The sequence below is a fragment of the Astyanax mexicanus genome, chromosome 1 (assembly GCF_023375975.1).
Source record: "Astyanax mexicanus isolate ESR-SI-001 chromosome 1, AstMex3_surface, whole genome shotgun sequence".
Lineage (NCBI taxonomy): Eukaryota > Metazoa > Chordata > Actinopteri > Characiformes > Acestrorhamphidae > Astyanax > Astyanax mexicanus.
In genome coordinates this window covers 74467983-74485812 of record NC_064408.1, presented here as the reverse complement: position 1 = coordinate 74485812, position 17830 = coordinate 74467983, and the positions used below count along the sequence as shown (strand labels likewise).

At 41.4% G+C, this 17830-nt stretch overlaps 1 protein-coding gene across 9 annotated transcripts in view; it reads left to right on the top strand.

The window, feature by feature from the left end:
• otofa (otoferlin a) overlaps nt 1-8746 on the top strand; it is a 116467-nt gene extending 107721 nt beyond the window's left edge. For 4 of the 9 annotated variants that reach the window (XM_049482993.1, XM_049482995.1, XM_049482984.1 and 1 more), the window contains 5 exons: nt 1178-1419; nt 1674-1852; nt 1965-2065; nt 3248-3449; nt 5157-5245. In XM_049482993.1, the coding sequence (XP_049338950.1) occupies nt 1178-1419; nt 1674-1852; nt 1965-2065; nt 3248-3428 (703 nt within the window). In that variant the 3' untranslated portion in view covers nt 3429-3449; nt 5157-5245. Of the gene's footprint in view, nt 1-1177; nt 1420-1673; nt 1853-1964; nt 2066-3247; nt 3450-5156; nt 7801-7909 lie in introns of those variants that run through there. The other 5 variants (XM_049482986.1, XM_049483006.1, XM_049482978.1 and 2 more) reach the window with 3 other exon arrangements.
• Nucleotides 8747-17830: the final 9084 nt, after the last annotated feature.

Below are 17830 nucleotides of genomic sequence, written 5' to 3'. Positions count from 1 at the left end.
TTCTCCATTTAAGAGCAGCCAGTATAACTGTCTAGATGCCACTTCAAGTGTCCTCAGGTGTCCCATAAAAAAAGCCACAGACACTTTCTTTGAGGTTATTGCACCTCTCAAGGAGCAGATGCTCAGCAGTGGCTACAATGAAAGACTGTCAAGTACATTACTCATCCAAGTCATGAAAGAAAGATCAGGCAATTGATTCATTCTGTGAATCGTGATTTAGGAAGATCTTTTTCTTTTCCTGTTCACAGGTGTTCTATCTAGGTGTTTATAATATCCTGTATTTACAGTTTTTTATATCAACAGCTATAAGACCTATGCAATAATTTTTATAATTATATTGATCTAAATTTATATTTTAAATGAGGTAATTTAGTAGTTTACTACTACTTTAAACATTTTCCACATTTTCCACTGTAAATACACAAATATTAAGAACACCTGCTTAGAAGCACTTATTGCATGGCATTTGATAGGTAACCCTCACCGACTAAATCAAAATACAGCGCATTTACTAGTTATAAACAATACATGCATTAAATATTCCTTTTTGGGACTTGTTTTGTCTGTCATTTCTTGATTTATTTTTTAGACACTGCTTTCTTTTTTAATTATTTATGTTCTTAAGCTTTTGGAAAGTTTCTATATTGTTATTTTTAGCAATACTGTTAATTTATTAAATCGACTTCTACTCATGATGCAAGTTGTAGCATGTTCTGTATTTTATATAATTTGTGTAATGTGCAAGCATGAATCACCATACCTTGGTAGCATATTTGGGTATTTGCTGCTGAAATAAAAACAAGTGTACCATTTTGCAGAGTGGGCCTGTATATAATTTTTTTATCCAAAATGACTTAGGTTTATATGCTATTACACATGTGCTTGCAGAGATTAGGGCATTAGGGCGACTCTGTTTACTATGTGAACATCTGCACTGCACATTCTATTAAAAACACTGTGTTTGAAAGTGCAGCGGCAAATTTTCAGCGTTCACTGTTAAAGCAGCTTCACACCGCACACATATACGCACTGGATCACAGAATCTTCTCACTAGAATTACTTTCTTGCACCCACGCCAGAATGCTAAGATTTTTGTTGGTGCTTCATGCTTGCAGATTGTTGTAGTCTCTTGAATCAATATGTATGAATATTTACTCACAATGATCTCTCTGCTCAGCTGGCTGAAAGGACAGCAGGAAGATAAGCAGGACACAGACGTTCACTACCACTCTCTGACAGGAGAGGGAAACTTCAACTGGCGCTTTGTGTTTCCCTTCGACTATCTCATGGCTGAGGAGAAAATTGTGATCTCTAAGAAAGAGTCTTTGTTCTCCTGGGACGAGACAGAGTACAAGATCCCTGCCCGGCTCACCATGCAAGTGTGGGACGCTGACCACTTCTCTGCTGATGACTTCTTGGGTATGATATGGCATTATAAAGGTCCTAAATTTCTTAAGATATTGTGAGCAAAACCAGTACAAAATCATTAAAAGTGTTCATTTAAAAATGGCACATCATATAAATATCATTTCAGCACTACTTGAGGGAAGCTATGTGCTCACCAATTTGTTGTCCAGTTCAGTTGTTGTTCAGTGACGCACGTAGTCTCATGTAGCTTCAGCTACAGATATTTTGCTGAAGGTCAGTGTAATTGTGTGAATGTTTTTCCTCAGGTGCGATTGAGCTGGACTTGAACCGGTTTCCTCGGGGAGCAAAAACAGCAAAGCAGTGCTCCATCGACATGGTGCTTAATGAGCAAGAGCTGCCAACCATCTCAATCTTCAAACAGAAAAGGGTGAAGGGCTGGTGGCCTTTTGTGGCGCGAGATGAGAATGATGACCTGGAGCTGACGGTGAGCCATGAATGCTTGTAAAACTGTACTTTTGAAAACAAACTATTTACACATGAAACAGCAAAGTGTACCCAGTTATTTTTCCTTTCATGTGTGATAATTCTCTTTACAGGGAAAAGTGGAGGCAGAGCTTCATCTAATGACAGCAGAGGAAGCAGAGAAGAGTCCTGTGGGCCTTGGAAGGAATGAACCAGACCCACTGGAGAAACCAAAGTAAGACCATCACTTCACACCATCTTACACACAATTCAAAGAAACTCTAGTTCACTGAAGAATAGGCAGCCTTGTTAAGGGAATAGGTCAGCAAAAATGTAACTGTTTTCTTCTAACTTATATATATTCTGTTAGTCCAGACATGCTTGACACTGCCAGAAAAAGAAACATGACCTATTATTTGGCATGAAACATTCATCCACACCTTATATAACCAGCATATAAAATATGGATCAAGGTTTATTAAATATAATTCAATCTGGCCAATCTAATGCTGATTATTTTATTTACATTTAAATACCCATTAATAAACTAAATTGATAAACAAAGACATATGTGCACTGTATGATATTTGCACTGGTAATTTTAATGTTTTTGTTTGTTTTTAGTTAATTAAAAAAAACCTTCAAACCTTAAAAAATACTCCTAATATATTTTACTGTAAAAAGTGCAGGCTAATAATGCAAAATAAGTTTATTAACATTATCAACAAAATTATAGAAATTATTGTGAATTAATCTCTGAGGGAGGGGGGATGTGTGATTTGTACTCTTCAAATTCTTTCAAGGTTGGAGCGGATTTTTTTTCACAGAATGTGATCAGTCAGGAAAGAGCGAGCATTTTATGCTCATATTTCATATTTCATAAAAAAAACTCCTAAAAACTGAACTGCATCCAGCAATATGCTAAGGGAAAGATATTAACAGTTTAATGCTGTTGTTTTTGTTCTTAATAAAGCAACACAATTTGCTCATTGTTTGTTTGTTCCTACGTGATGCTAAAAGATTGTAGACTCTCATGGTGACAGTATGAGAATGAGATCCGAAAATCTGTATATAGTTTAGGTATCGTTATCAAATTCAAAGTATCGTGGGTAATCTATATGAAAAAAATTAGAAAGCAAACTTTGGTCACCAAGCATATCTTGGCTAATAGACTGCACTTGAGGTGAAATGGTAAATTAAATTAAAATGTCCTACTAAACAGAATGCTAATGATAAATCATAGGTGCCAAACACTCTCCCAGTCTCCTGTTAACTTTTCCTTTTTCTAACACTCTCACTCTCCTTCATCATCACCTTCTTACCTTCCTTCCTTCCTCCGTGTGAATGTACCCTCCCTCCGCCCGCCCCTACCTGCTCACCTCCTGCATTCCCAACACACTCACGCTATGGGAAAAAGTCGCCCGGACACCAGTCTCATGTGGTTCATGAACCCCCTGAAGTCCCTGCGATACTTCATTTGGCACAACTACCGCTGGCTGATCCTGAAGACCCTAGGGCTGATGCTGCTCCTCCTGCTCCTCGGCCTCTTTCTCTACTCCATCCCTGGATACCTGGTCAAGAAGCTGCTGGGGGCATGAGGAGAAAGGGGAAGACCACCGGTAGTCCTGTCTCATTCCCCCCTCTGTCTTCTTTCTCTCTCTCTCTTTCTTTCACTCTTTGTCACAAAAGCAACATTTAAAGCACTGCTGAACCCCAAAACACTGAGCTGATGATTAAATAGTGGTCCAAGTTAGGAAATGGGGAACAGTTGAGTGTTGAGTGTTGCTCTTGCTCTCTTTCAGTTTCTGTGTAAATATATAGCATATTTTACCTGATAACATTCTAAGATCATTGATCACCCTCTCTGTCATGAAAGACTTACATTTTACATTGACATTGACATTATGCTCACATGACTTAGGGGTTATTTTTTGTTGTTTTCTTTTTTTGCTTTACTAAAAACACTACTTCAGCTTTTTTTAATCAGTTAAGCCTATTTTTAATCCACATGTGGTCAATTTCCACAGACAATAATTTCCCTGTACTTTTAAAAGAGCCAAAAACTTTACATTGAGTGTTACTAATAACTGTGTAGTCATATACTTATACACTTAACTTTTTTAGATAAAAGTGTCAGAGCAGAGTATACTCAATATCTGTTATACATACTCTGGACTCTTCTATTGTTAAAAGTGCTATTATTTTGAATTTAATTCCTCCGACTGTCACTGCTGTACTTTGGTGGTAGTTAAATGTGCTATAAAACAGTTTGCTGTTATGTGTTATTTAGAACCGGCTCTTAGATCTGCTGTGTTGCTAATAGCTACTCACTTTATGGGCTGAAAGAAGCAATTTCCATATGCATCCAGTTAGTGGAGTTAAAAATTCTTTACTCACTCCACCAGGCGTGTTAGTTTCACACATTCTATAAACATGTGAAATTGAGTCAAAAAAGGTAACGGGCCAAAGAGTGAAACCCTGGCTGGTAATTAGTGTCTGCACCTATGCGCCAGCTTCATAGTTCTGTGCAGAGATTAACGAGGAACTGCAGCTTCCTCTGACCAAAGATCCCCTAAAGTGAGACTTGCACAGAGCTGCTGTAATCTTTTACTCACAAACAAAAAAGAGATTTTGATCTCAAGGGACTTCCTGGTTAAATAAAGGTTAAATAAAGGTTAAATAAAATAAAATCAGCTAAATTTTGATATCAACAGATCAGTCCTTTTATCTCCAGTTACTACTTTAATATTTAGTTAAAACCTATTAATATGGCAGCAATTTTCATCTGTTACTATATAACACATGAATAAAAATGTAGATAATAAGAGACAGTGCAGTTAAAGCTGTTGAGATACACGTGTATAATGACATGAATCACATCCTAAGTTGTTATATATATATATTTAGATGTAGAGTATATGTATTTAAACAATCCAGCTGTGACAGTGAATGTATCACTGTACTACAAGAATTGCTATTTTATAACTACATGGTTATTAGAGGCACTTAATACAAGTTAATTTTAAGTATATTTTAAATGCTTGTGTTGAAACTGTTGTCACTGGTAACTGACCATATGTTACTGATGTAGAAAATAATGATTAGGTTGAATAATCTCAAGAGATCTCAAGAGATGTAAACAGGGAACTAATGATCACAGTAAAATGTAATGAAAGATTACAAATGTCCAGCATATTAATAATGATACTAACCCTTGCTTTACTTCTCTCCTCTGCCCTGCTACCCATCACCCTCCCTCACCTTACTTTCTCAATACCTTCACTATAACCTCACCTCCCTACTCACCCCACCACCTCTACTCACAGCCGGCCCGACACCACCTTCCTCTGGTTCCTGAGTCCACTGAAGGCCATCCGCTACCTGGTGTGCAACCGCTACAAATGGCTCATAATCAAGATTGTCCTGGCCCTGCTGCTGCTGATCATGGTGGGCCTCTTCCTCTACAGCATGCCTGGCTACCTGGTCAAGAAGCTGCTGGGAGCCTGAGATAACCTGCATTGAACTGGAAGACAAAACAGCAGTTTATTCAACCCCTCCACCTCAGAGTGGCCCATCCTGCATTTTCATTCCTTCCACGCTGATGCTGCTTGATGCCTTTGTGAACTCTCCTTTCAGAATATCTGCTGACACTACTGCACACCAAGCATACTTAAAAAATACTCCATTAACATTTTTTTTTGATTATACAACAATCTCATATTAAATGTAGAGGGTTTACATTATGTAACTTTCCCACATCTCAAAAAAATGGTTTAGTTTTTATTTTTTATGGAAACAAAGACTCAAAGGACCCCTTGTGGTCCTTTTACTTTAAAGAGGTTATGTTTCATAACAGTTTTTTTTTTTTCAGTTCTTCACATCTATTTATGCCCCTCAGTCTTTTTTTTAGTATTTTTATCTGGTTTATATACATACATAACAGGGCACCATTACAGCAGAGTTCTGCACATTTCAGTAAATTCTCTGCTTAAACAGACCAATTAAATTTAGACACTTTAAAAGAAAAGGTGTGAGAAGAAAATCCTCTGTAATATAATTTAAATATAAAGAACTTTAGACAGAATTGCAGTTGTCCTAGTAAGACCATGTTCTATTCAGTACTTTAACTGATACAGTAACTTCTGATTCGTTTTACAAAATATAATTGTGAATTTAATTCTTGGTCTTTTTATGTTTGATGTTCTCGAGTGCGGATCAGGCTGACTGAATAATATATATGTTATTTAAATGAAGTTTAGAATGTTTAGATGAACCACCCAGAGGGCCATGTAGACCAGTTTGAGAACCACTGTGAGATATTCTTGAGAAATTCTTGTGAAAATCATTTTAAAAATGGGCAACCTGTTTTTGAGAACTTTAGGATCAATTGGCCTTATTTACCAATTTTCTTAAATTTCTTTACATCAGACTCATTATGTTCAGAAATTGTCACAGCCCTGCTGTGGAATCCATTTTCAAGAAAAATGCCCCTTATTCCAAATAAGAAAATACTGTTTAGTGTCAGAATCTTTGTGTAAATGGGTTTTCAGAAGAAATTCCTTCTTAAGAATGGATAGTAAATGAGGCCATCCTTATTAATGACTTATTTCTTTGGGGCGTTTACACACTAGCCTTATATTTCGGACCTGGGTGCACTTTCTCCACAGATCAAGTGTGAAAGCTGCTTTCGCTCCTGGGAGTAGTACAAAGTACCAATCTCAGGTCCTCCTGAAATCGGTAGTCTGGGGTTTGCATCAAACGAACTTCTAGTCAGGTGTGGAAGCTAGCTGAGCCTGGGTCCACAAGGGGCCTCCTGTGATTGGTTATTTTTGTAACGTGTTATAGCATTACATCCCTTTGCATTAGTTAACAATACTTAATACATAACAAATCCATACTGTAACAGGACAGGAGCGAGGGTACTCTCACCTTAATGCTCATCACGCTCTGCCCTGCAGGAGAAGCTTCACGGTGGAACATCATGCACGCCAAAAGTACTGTTCCTCGCCACAACCAAGGAAAAGATACGTAAATGATTGTGCAATCGATCCACGGTTTAGAAAAAAGTTCTCGGGTGAAAACGAACCAACAATAATAATCTTCTCCCCCAAACCAGTCCAGAATCAGTATCGGGTGCAGACTCATTTATTCAGGGCAAGTGTGAGAATGCCCTTAAGGCCATTCACGTGGATATAGATTAAGCCAAGCTTTTGACTTTTCAATGGTGAATCATCATTTAAAACAGTTTTTAGCCCAGGCTTCGACCTAACCTCTGTCTGGGAAACAACCCGCCTTTAGTTAGGGTTCTACTTTATTTATTTATTTTTCTTTGAACATCTATGTTGAATTAAGCCCCAGAGGTACTTTTGGAACCTCTTCACTGCATATTATCTAATCATTCTCAGTTAGAGAATAAACCAGATCATTCGTACTTTAGGGTTATGTATGGCCTGCAGGAGATTCTGTCTTTATTGTTAATGTACTTGAATGCAGCTGATAGCACAACAGTGAGCATGCAGTTGTTTAACATTAGATACAAATAGAAAATGCAAGCTTATCATGTACATGAAAATTGATGTTGCATTTGCCTTGAAGATTGCACTTTTGAATCCATGACATATCATCGGGAATGTTGAGAGAACAACAGGATAAGGAGGAGATGGGTTTCTTTTTCAGCATGGTGGTCTTATGTCAGTTCCCCTCCCTCCTTCCTGCTGTCAGTTTACATTGTTTGCTGTGCATAGCACCATAGTTTTGTACCTGCTTGCTCTTTTACCAGGAAAACTTTGTGTTTTATGTGATAGTGTTTACCGATCAAATTTGTTACCTGACTTGATTGCACTGAATCTGACTTATTTATATCCTAGAGAGCGTATTTATAATTCCTGTTTACCAGTGTGAGACATTTCGGTATTGATTAATTTATTTTTGTCTGTATGAAGGTTGAATAAAAGGAACTTGTTGAAATAAGGACATCTGAGTGGTGTATTGATGTTCCTGGTGTTCTGAGTGTGTAGGCCTGTGGATTGAGAGCGCGTGTGTGTATGTGTGTAACCCCCTGTCCTCTTTCACTCTACAGCCGTCCCAACACCAGCTTGTCGTGGTTGTTGAGTCCGATGCGAGTGGCGTGTATCCTGGCATGGAGGCAGTATAAGATGCCGTGTTTGGTGCTGCTTCTCTGTACAGCAGGCCTGATATTCCTGGGCCTGCTCATCTTCTCCATTCCTTCTGCTCTCAGTCAGAAGATGGTCAGTTTTCTAGGTTAACTTTTATATTAATATGTTATGTTAGTTTTTAAACTCAAGTTTATTACAGCACTTTTCCAAGACCTCCAATAACATTATGATGTTAATAACAAGCACACCATGTTAATGATGAGAAACACCACTGGAATAATATACCCAGAGTTTTTTTTCGCCTACAGGTCCATAAACCAGCTGATGTGGGTAGGTTGGGGCAAAATACTATGATGTGGGAACACTTGTCATGCATTAGATTTTTAAAAACAAACAAATGCAGCACTGGATGTTAAACGTTTATGTAAGTTAGTCATACAGAAAATATTTATGCCCTAAATGAGCAATCATGGTACTCACATTAGGCTTTTTCAGCTTAACCCTGGCAGTGCAGATAGACTACTGCCTAACTTGGTAGAGTGCAAACTAGTTATTGTTTTTTTTTTTTTTTCTGGCCTGCATCAGTCAATCAGATCTTGAAACATATTTATGTCATTAATTTTTCATGTGATAAAAAAAGGCTAAAGTATCAATTATTTTTGATCCCATTCTCCCATGCTCTTTAAGTCCTTTCAGGGTTGCAGAGGTTACAAAAAGGCTGCTCTACGACTAGGATTGAGAAACTCTGCTTTAGTCTAACTAAAATACAATTTTAGTATTTTTTTTAAACCTATGATGGTCTTTGTCCTCTCATTTTACTCTGAATTGCTTTTATATTTGTAATTGCTCTATATTTACTATTGCACTTATTGTTTGTCTTTGTAATCTTTGTAAAAAAGTATTTAAAAATAAAGTGTACTGTTTAAATCCTCTGCGTTATATAATATTACTCCACCCAGAACTGAAAGGAAAATCAGAAGCTGGCTGAATTACTCTATACTGCAAAGGTAAAGGATAAAATTCACAATAACAATACAGTTGAGCTCCAAGGCAGAAATGGAGAAACATCTGATATCTCTGCTGACACAGATACTGCACCTTCACAGAGTAATGAGAACAGATTTTATTACAACATATACTTATAACAGTTTGTAGGCAGCTGCCTTTAGCTTTACAATATGAAAGAAAGCAATTAATTACACCAAGAAGAAAAGTTTAGAATAAAGTTTAGAAAAAGGTAAAAAAAAAAAATATATGTCTTTTAAGGCTGCAGCCTTGGGGCCCATGCAAAGATTAAGGCCCACTGACTGGCCACTTTTATTACTTAATTAATTAATTAATTTATTTATTTATTCAGTGCAATTTGGCATATTTTAATGATAAACACTTTGAGAGTTTAGGATTGTTTGGTTTTGGAAGGGTCGTTAAAGAAATATTCCACTGTGCAGCTGCTGTGTGCTGAAGAGCTGTGTAAAATTTTGTTAAAAAAAGTACAGTAATGGCGCTCAAAAAAGAAAAGCAAATCAACTAAAGCAGATCTGTCTTTGTGTACGCATTGTGTGTAAGGGGCACATACTTTGACATTTCTCACATTTTGGCAGTTTTAGGCGATTTCTCAATCAAGCCAAGTACACTACAATCACCTGGACATATTCTTGCTCCTCCCTCATTATTGAGAGGCCATGGAAGGTGACTTCCTACATTTTGATATCCTAGAATGCACCTTGCACCAGTATAGGCGTAAAGGTGGAAAAGAAAGAACACACAACTGTCCTGTGTCCTGCCTTGTCAAGTCTGTACTGGCCAAGTACAGTAGTCCAAACTTGTGTACTCCATTTTAAGAAACGGCCTCAGTCAAGTTGTCACTGAAGTTGATCCCGCCACTGAGCGTAAGCGAAGTGCTTTCGCTCAGTTAGAACACTTTATTTTTATTTTGATTAATATGATTGACAGAACTAATAAAAATATTATTCATTTTTTTATGTTTGTAGAAGTGAAAAAAAATGGTGACAGATTATTTGTAACATAATGGTAATGAACGCTGTTGGAGTAGGAATTTTTGCCTAGGACACCAAAACACTCTAGAATCGCCACTGAAAGAAGTGTCATATGCAGCCAAACCCTGAAATTGGATTTGCACGGAAACACATTTTTCCAGTGGGATAAATCCCACTTTCACCTGACAGTGTGATGGATGAATTTGGTTATGAGGTTCTGCATTTGAGCGTCCTACATAAAGGCACAGTAACAACAAAGTTTGGAGCAGAAGAATATAAATGTGGATCTGTTCAGACACTTTAACATAAAAAAAAACATTTTCCCACAGAACAAACCACATTTATTTCTTATAATGAAGGGCTCATGAGAAAAAAATATTCTATATTTTTAAAAGCTGGTTTGTATCACCTTAGTGATTCACAGGAGCCGCTTAGCATAGCATTTCAAAGCATATCAATTTACTCTACCAATTTTAGCTTCCTGACTCCACAAGTGGCATAGAAAAAACCTGTTTTATGAATTAACCCATTTTACAATAATTAGCAGATTCTGGAAGTAACACGCGTTCTGATGTAAGATAATTGTCTCCATGTGTTACGCCCTCGCTATGTTTTCCTGTGTTTTCCCCGTTTCCTAGTGTGTTTCTCTAGTACTTTTCCATCCCGTGTGTAATTTGTAGCTCCGCCCCTCGTTACCTGTTTCCCCAGGTGTTCAGTGTTTCATGTTACTATAAATAGCCCTCCTCTGCCACCTTGTCCTCCGTTGGTCTTTGCACCTTCCTCTGTCGTTTGTCTCGCCACGTTTGCTATTGTTTACTACGTCACGTTATTGCTCTTTCTATGTTCTTGTATTTACACGTTATTGTTTATTTCTAGTCTGTTATTTGTCAGGTCACTTTCTTAGTCATGTTATTTATTTGTTTTGTATATTATTCACTTATTTAACTCTGTATATATCCCTAGCCCTGTTTTGTACTTATCTGTTTAGTTTAGCTCTTTGTTTGTTTTCCCTGTTTGTTTATGTATATATATTTATTCGTTATTCCCCTGTTAGTTTACTTGTTTACTTATTATTCATTAAAGTCTTGTTCTTACCCGCATTTAAATCCGCCTCCCGTCTCATCCCAGCGTTACACCATGAACAAGAGAACCCACCATATGGCTGTTTCTTTAAGACGACTAAGTTAAAGATAATTTTGAGAGATTTGTTCAATTAAGAGAAGTTTAAAAACGTGTCTCTTTAAGATGTTTATACATCAGCCAAATATACTTTTTCAGTATCAAACATCTATACACTTGTTAACCCTTCTACTTTTCTGGCAAAATTTAATCAGTTTTTAATTTTTTTATTTTTTTAGTTTTTTTTCTCTGACAAATGCTGTTTATTTAATCTGCTTATCATAAACTTTCATTACTTTGTTCACAACAGGGACCTAAAAACATATTTTAGGTCATTTTCACACCTTGTGTTAACATTTCAACACATGTACACCTTATGTTTCCAGTCAAAATTGACTGACCATTAGAAATAAATAGGTAGCACTATTATACATTTATAAAATATAACAACAATAATATAATACAATATAAAATAGTGGTTAGCAGCTAATGGTACTCCAGTCTCGGTGCTGGAGAACTAAAACTCTTGTATCTCAGTACTTAAGTGGAGTGGCTTTACTGCTCCTGATGGTAAAATTCATACATAAGATGCACTGACCATTTTTGGGAAAATTTAAGGAGTTTAGTGCAAAATAACAGCAGACAAACCAAGTCTTCCTGAAGCCGCGGGAGTCTCACGCATTTCGGTAGCGGCTCCCTGATGCCCGCGAGTCACATAATCTCCCGGAATTCAATGACAGGACGCTGACGACGCATTTACACCCCACGCCCCCCCCCCCCCCCTCCCTGACGGATTAAAAACACCTCCGCAATGCACGCCCAACAACCCCCAATCCCCCAAACCCACCCACCACGGTCAGTTTGCCGGCTGTTTTTCCCTCCACTCCTGTGTCTGTGTGCATTTTATTTTATTAATTATCAAGATTTTAGGCGAACCATTTAATCTCGGTTGGATTATATAGCTAGCTTAATTTGTTAGCTAACATTAGTGTAGTTATCTTACTAACTATATTCGCTAGACTCTGTAGAATTCATATTTTTACTTGGTCAGTGGCTTCGCCCGTCACCGGTGCGTGCGGCAAGCTGATCCAGATAGCATGAAGGCTCTCGTTGTCTCTTCGTCTGGTTGTTTAAAGCAATATCTAGTCCTGGCATTCACTGCTGTTTGGTGATGTTTTTTTTCGCTGTATTTTATTCACTTCCACTTGCTACATACAGAACTATCATGTGGCTGGGTACACGGTTAATATCCATAACGTGCACGAACTGCACTGTTACTATGAAAATATTAATCTTATCGTGCTGCAGATAAGTTCTCCGCTCGGCTCGGTTTGCCAGACTGTCTGAGCTCTGTGGAGGCAGCCCTCAGGGGCGGGGTTATTTAAATGAGTAGGCTTTCTCTCCACAGTCTTTCTTCCTCCTCTGGTCTCTACTGCACAGACTCTGGTTTCTGAATCGCCAAAATGGCGGAAGATTTTGGCTTCATTTTCATTGAATGAATGGGAACGGCGACACGGCGTCCATCTTTATATACAGTCTATGGTCTGTAACGGTAAATTAAATTACATCTACTGAGGGGTGAAAAAAGTGCCAGCTCCTGCACAACAATGGTTATAATTTACTTTGTCTTGTATTATCAAATACAGTTCAAGTATACAGAGTGCTGTGCTGAGCGAGCTTGCTAACTAACCAAGCTAACTTATATCCACTGCCTTCCTGAGAAGAGAAGCCATGTTTTATTGAAAGAGCTGAAATGAACATATTCACCCAAGTGTCCATACATCTGCTCTTTGTCTCTGTGGAGGGAATCTCTGTTCTGAAGCTCTGGTGAAGAGGACGGGTCAGATACTGTGAGTCTGATGGAGAAGACTACAATCTAGAATCTACAAATGCCAAGCAGGTGGGGTGTGTAGCGGGTAAACCTCACAGCACCGAGATTTCCCAGAGCTTAGAGAACCCGTTTCAATGGGTTAGGATGTTCTAGTGTTGATTTATCCTCTATAAAATAGTAAGAGCGGACGTTTGGTATTATATTTAGCCCAGTCAAGTACAAACACAGCTCTTCTTCTGTGGAAGATGGAACTCGTCAAGACCCCAACATTTTTGTGTTGTGTTCAAAACACTGCTGTTCAAGCTAAATTCTCATAATCTTTCAATTACTGACACCCTATAACAGAGTATATTATATTACTTAGTCTGTACGTTTATTATCACTGTGGGTGTAACATATGTCAGTGGGTGCTGCTGCACCGGAAGATCTAACACAAAGAATACAAACATGTCATCACTCATAATAAGATGGATATCTAATGTTGAAAATAACCTGACTGGCTGATGTGAATATAACTATAACTGAGAGTAAATAAGGATGAATTGAAAAAAGTATAAATGAAAGCCAGTCAGGTGACTGACACCCCTAATCCACTAAAACTCCAATCCCTTATTAAAAGCTTAAGAAAATCTCTTAGGTCACTTATTTCTAATGGGGAACACAACTAATTAATTACCTGAAATAAACACTACCAAAGCGTTATACACATTTTGTTGTATTTATTTTCAATTCCCAAATATTGGCAAAATGATTTAAGCATTTTATATCCATGCAGACATGTATAAAGTACAAGAGACCCAGACTTGAGTAAATGTACAAGAGCTCTATTCAAGCTCCACACTTATTTTTTTTTGTATTTAAATTTAGCAAATAGTTTATTTATTTTATAATAAACTATGATAACATTTTCTTCTGAAGTACTGGAAGTAAAAGAACAGTATTGTGTTTTGTAGTTATTACAGAAAGGCAGAACTGGAGCAGCGAGGTCTTCTTATAAGATCAGCTTAATCTCTTGATTAATTCAGTGATAAAGAACTTAATGATAGGCAGTGGCAGTGCAGAGCATCTACCGCTCTGGCTTTATTGATAATGTGGGTTTGGAATTATATTTAAAACATTGTGATATTGTACCCAAAAATAATCTAGATATTTATCTAATTTATTTGTGAATTCGATCTAGATTGTAATTCTTACATATTTTTTTTTACATTTATAAACAGACAGTGCCATTTAATGTGATTAGCAACCTATTGTTTCTTTTAAATTTAATTTACATTTTTTTTTATTAATTTTTTTTAATGAATAGTAAGCAGAGCCCTTCTATTTTAATGCAGTTTTTACATTAAACACTGTGTAAATAAATCCTTCTTGTATTTCAGTTTAGAAAAAAGATTAAAATGAAAATCACTTCCACATAAAATAATTATTTACAGAAACAAATGTCTATTTACTGAGATTCCCTCTTAAAAATCGTACTAAAGCAGTGATTTGATTAATCAAGTCCATTCAGTTAACCTCCCAGACGTACTGGAATGATTTTTAACATGATTTTTATACTTATAAAGAATAAGGATGCAGCTCATAAAAAAAACATCAGAGTGAAAAAGTAAAAAAGAGTAAAAAGTTAAACTCATCTAAAATATTGTGGCGGCTCTAGGTTGTGTGTGTGGCTGCCTGCAGGCATGTTTCTGTTCTCCTGTGTGTGAGGATGACCGGGTTGGGGCATCTCCCTTGGGAGGGGTTATGCAGAGAGGGTGGGCACCACTCTGGATCTGCCATCTGGGAGACACACAGCTGGGTTGGTGGCCTTTGGGCTATTTAACTCACGGGTCTTCCCTCCTCTTCCACGCCACATTTGGTGTCAGAAGTGACCCTGCTGGAAGATATTGAGCTGCTGGCAGGGGAAATCGAACGGCTGAGGAGGAAGACAGCGGACCAACGGACTAGAGGCAAGGCTCTCCAGCGGAGTGGACTCGGACCTGACGGCGCCAGCGGGCTGTTCGGAGGTCGTGGCCGGGGAGAGGACGACACGAGCACGGCGGCGCTGGCTCCCAGAGCGGATGGCGCGAGGACGGCGGCGCTGACTCCCAGAGCGGATGGCGCGGGTACGGCGGCGCTGGCTCACGGAGCGGATGGCGCAAGGACGGCGCGATGATGGCACCGCAAGCCTCCGGGATGGCGGGCTTGACGGCTCAACCCCGCCTTACCCCCTACGACGGCAGCACTGACTGGACAGCCTTCGAAGCTCAGCTTGAGATCGTGGCGGGCGGTGCGGGCTGGACGGACGCCGAGACGGTCAGTCTCACTGATACGGCCCGAGCTAGCGACGGAGGTAGCGGCCGAGTTTGTGACTGACAACAGCCAGCGCATCGCTCTCTCTTCAGTCACCGGTGATCCTATAGGTCTCCTAGGATTAACGGAGTTGACGATTGATGTCGGCAAGGGGCCCTTTCAACAACAGTTCTGGGTAGGACGCATCAACGACCCGTGCATTCTGGGCAAGGACCTGCTCTCACGCGTCGGAGCTATCATTGACTGTGCACGGGGCTCGGTGCTGGTGACTGGACTCCCCGTAGAGATACGCGACGAGTTAGGGGTAAGTGAATTGGTGGGAGGGAATGTGTGTGTTTCGGTGCGTGATACGGTAGAGGGTCCGCTGGATGCGGGGTTGAGTGTAGATCCGATAGAGGAGATGCTGGAGCGCAGTTGTGTGGGTTTATCTGGTCCCCAACAACTCCGTTTGCGCGAACTGATCGGCCGTTTTCGCACGAGTTTCGCTATGTCTGAGCGCGAGTGTACTAAACCTAGCCTTGCGGTTCATTCGATAAACACGGGTGACGCCCAGCCCATCAGGCTGAGGCCGCACCGTCTGGCGTTAGCAAAGCGCGTAGCGGCGGAGCAGTTAGTCCGCGAGATGGCGAGTACGGGCATTATTGAGCCTTCGAGCAGCCCGTGGTCGGCCCCGGTGGTCCTTGCGAAAAAGAAGGATGGAAATTGGCGCTTTTGCGTGGATTATCGGCGACTTAACGCTGTCACGAAGCTTGACTCCTACCCGCTCCCCAGGATCGACGATACGCTGGACCAGCTGTCTGGCTCAGCCTGGTTCAGCTCGTTAGACCTGAGGAGCGGATATTGGCAGGTGCCCCTCGCGGCGGGGGATAGGGAGAAAACCGCTTTCTCGCTCGGCTCAGCCCTATGGCATTTCACGGTGCTTCCGTTCGGATTGTGTAACTCGCCGGCTACTTTTCAGCGTCTTATGGAGCGTGTTTTATGCGGGGTTCCGCGGTCATGCTGCGTCGTTTATTTGGATGATGTCTTGGAGCACGGAACCGACTTCGACTCCGCACTGTCTCACCTTGAAATGGTGCTCGGCGCGATTCAGGCGGCTAACCTGAAGCTCAATCCGGCAAAGTGTAATCTGCTAAGGCAGCGCGTGAGCTTCCTGGGCCACGTAGTGAGCGGTGCTGCCGTGGAAACCGATCCCAAAAAGACGGAGGCGGTCCGTGACTGGCCCACGCCACGAGACGCTAAAATGGTTCGCAGCTTCGTGGGGCTCGCCTCGTATTACAGGCGGTTTATTAGGGGGTTCGCGGACGTGGCAGCGCCGCTTCATGCTCTGACTAAGCCTAGTGCGCCGGGAACTACTCGCGGTGGTCGAAAGCCTTAAACATTTCCGAGCGTACGTGTATGGGGTGCCCTTTCTGCTGCGCACTGACCACGCCTCGCTACAGTGGCTCATGCGTTTCCGCGAGCCCGAGGGCCAACTCGCGCGCTGGTTATCTAGACTCCAGGAGTTTCGTTTTGAGGTTGTGCACCGCCCGGGCCGTGGCCACAGTAACGCGGATGCTTTGTCGCGCCAGCCGTGTGTGGCCGCCGACTGCAAACATTGTGCTCGTGCTGAGGAGAAATCTGCTGAGACCGCACGCTGCGCTGCAATCTCCGGGGATGTTACTGGCGCTGTCGGGGTGGCTCAGGTGTCCGTAGAGCAGCTCCGCGATGCGCAACGGGCGGATCGCGAATTATCGTGGGCAGTACACGCGCTCAGTGCGAACGTCACACCGTCGTGGGGGGAGGTGGTGCCGCTGGGCCCGATTGCTAAGGCGTTGCGCTCCAACTGGGCTAGTTTTAGTTTGTCCGACGGCGTGCTGTGCCATACCTGGGAGGATCCGGCGAACGGGCGGCGCGTTGTTCAGGTGGTGGTACCGCGGGCACTTTGGTGTTACCAAGACTCTGAAGTGCCTGAGGCAACGCTTCTATTGGCCTGGGTGTAGAACCGACGTGGAACTCTTCGTGCACTGCTGTGACGTGTGCGCTGCCAAGAAGGGCCCCTCGAGGGCGCCCCGCGCCCCACTTCACCCTTACCAGTGCGGCAGCCCAATGGAGCGGGTGGCCGTGGACGTGCTGGGCCCCTTTCCGGTGACGGACTCTGGAAATCGCTTTGTTCTGTTGGCGATGGACTATTTCACGAAGTGGCCAGAGGCCTACGCGGTGCCGGACCAAGGGGCGGTCACTACTGCGGATATCCTAGTGCGGGAGTTCTTTTGCAGATTCGGGGTTCCGGAAGAACTGCACAGCGACCAGGGGAGAAATTTCGAGTCGGAGGTCATGGCGGAGGTCTGCCGCATCCTGGGAATCCATAAGACCAGGACGACGCCCCTTCATCCGCAGAGTGACGGACTGGTGGAACGTTTTAACCGCACGCTGGCGGCGCAGTTGGCCATGGTGTCGGACAAGAACCAGCGTGACTGGGACAGGCACCTGCCGGTAGTGCTGCTGGCCTGTCGCTCCGCTGTGCAGGAGACGACGGGATTCACGCCGGCTCTGCTTATGTTCGGGCGCGAACTGAGGACGGCGGTCTCCCTGGCTTTTGGGGCGCCTCCCGACGGGGGCGGGTACGCTTCGGACATGCCCACTTTTGTCTCGGACCTTATGTCTTC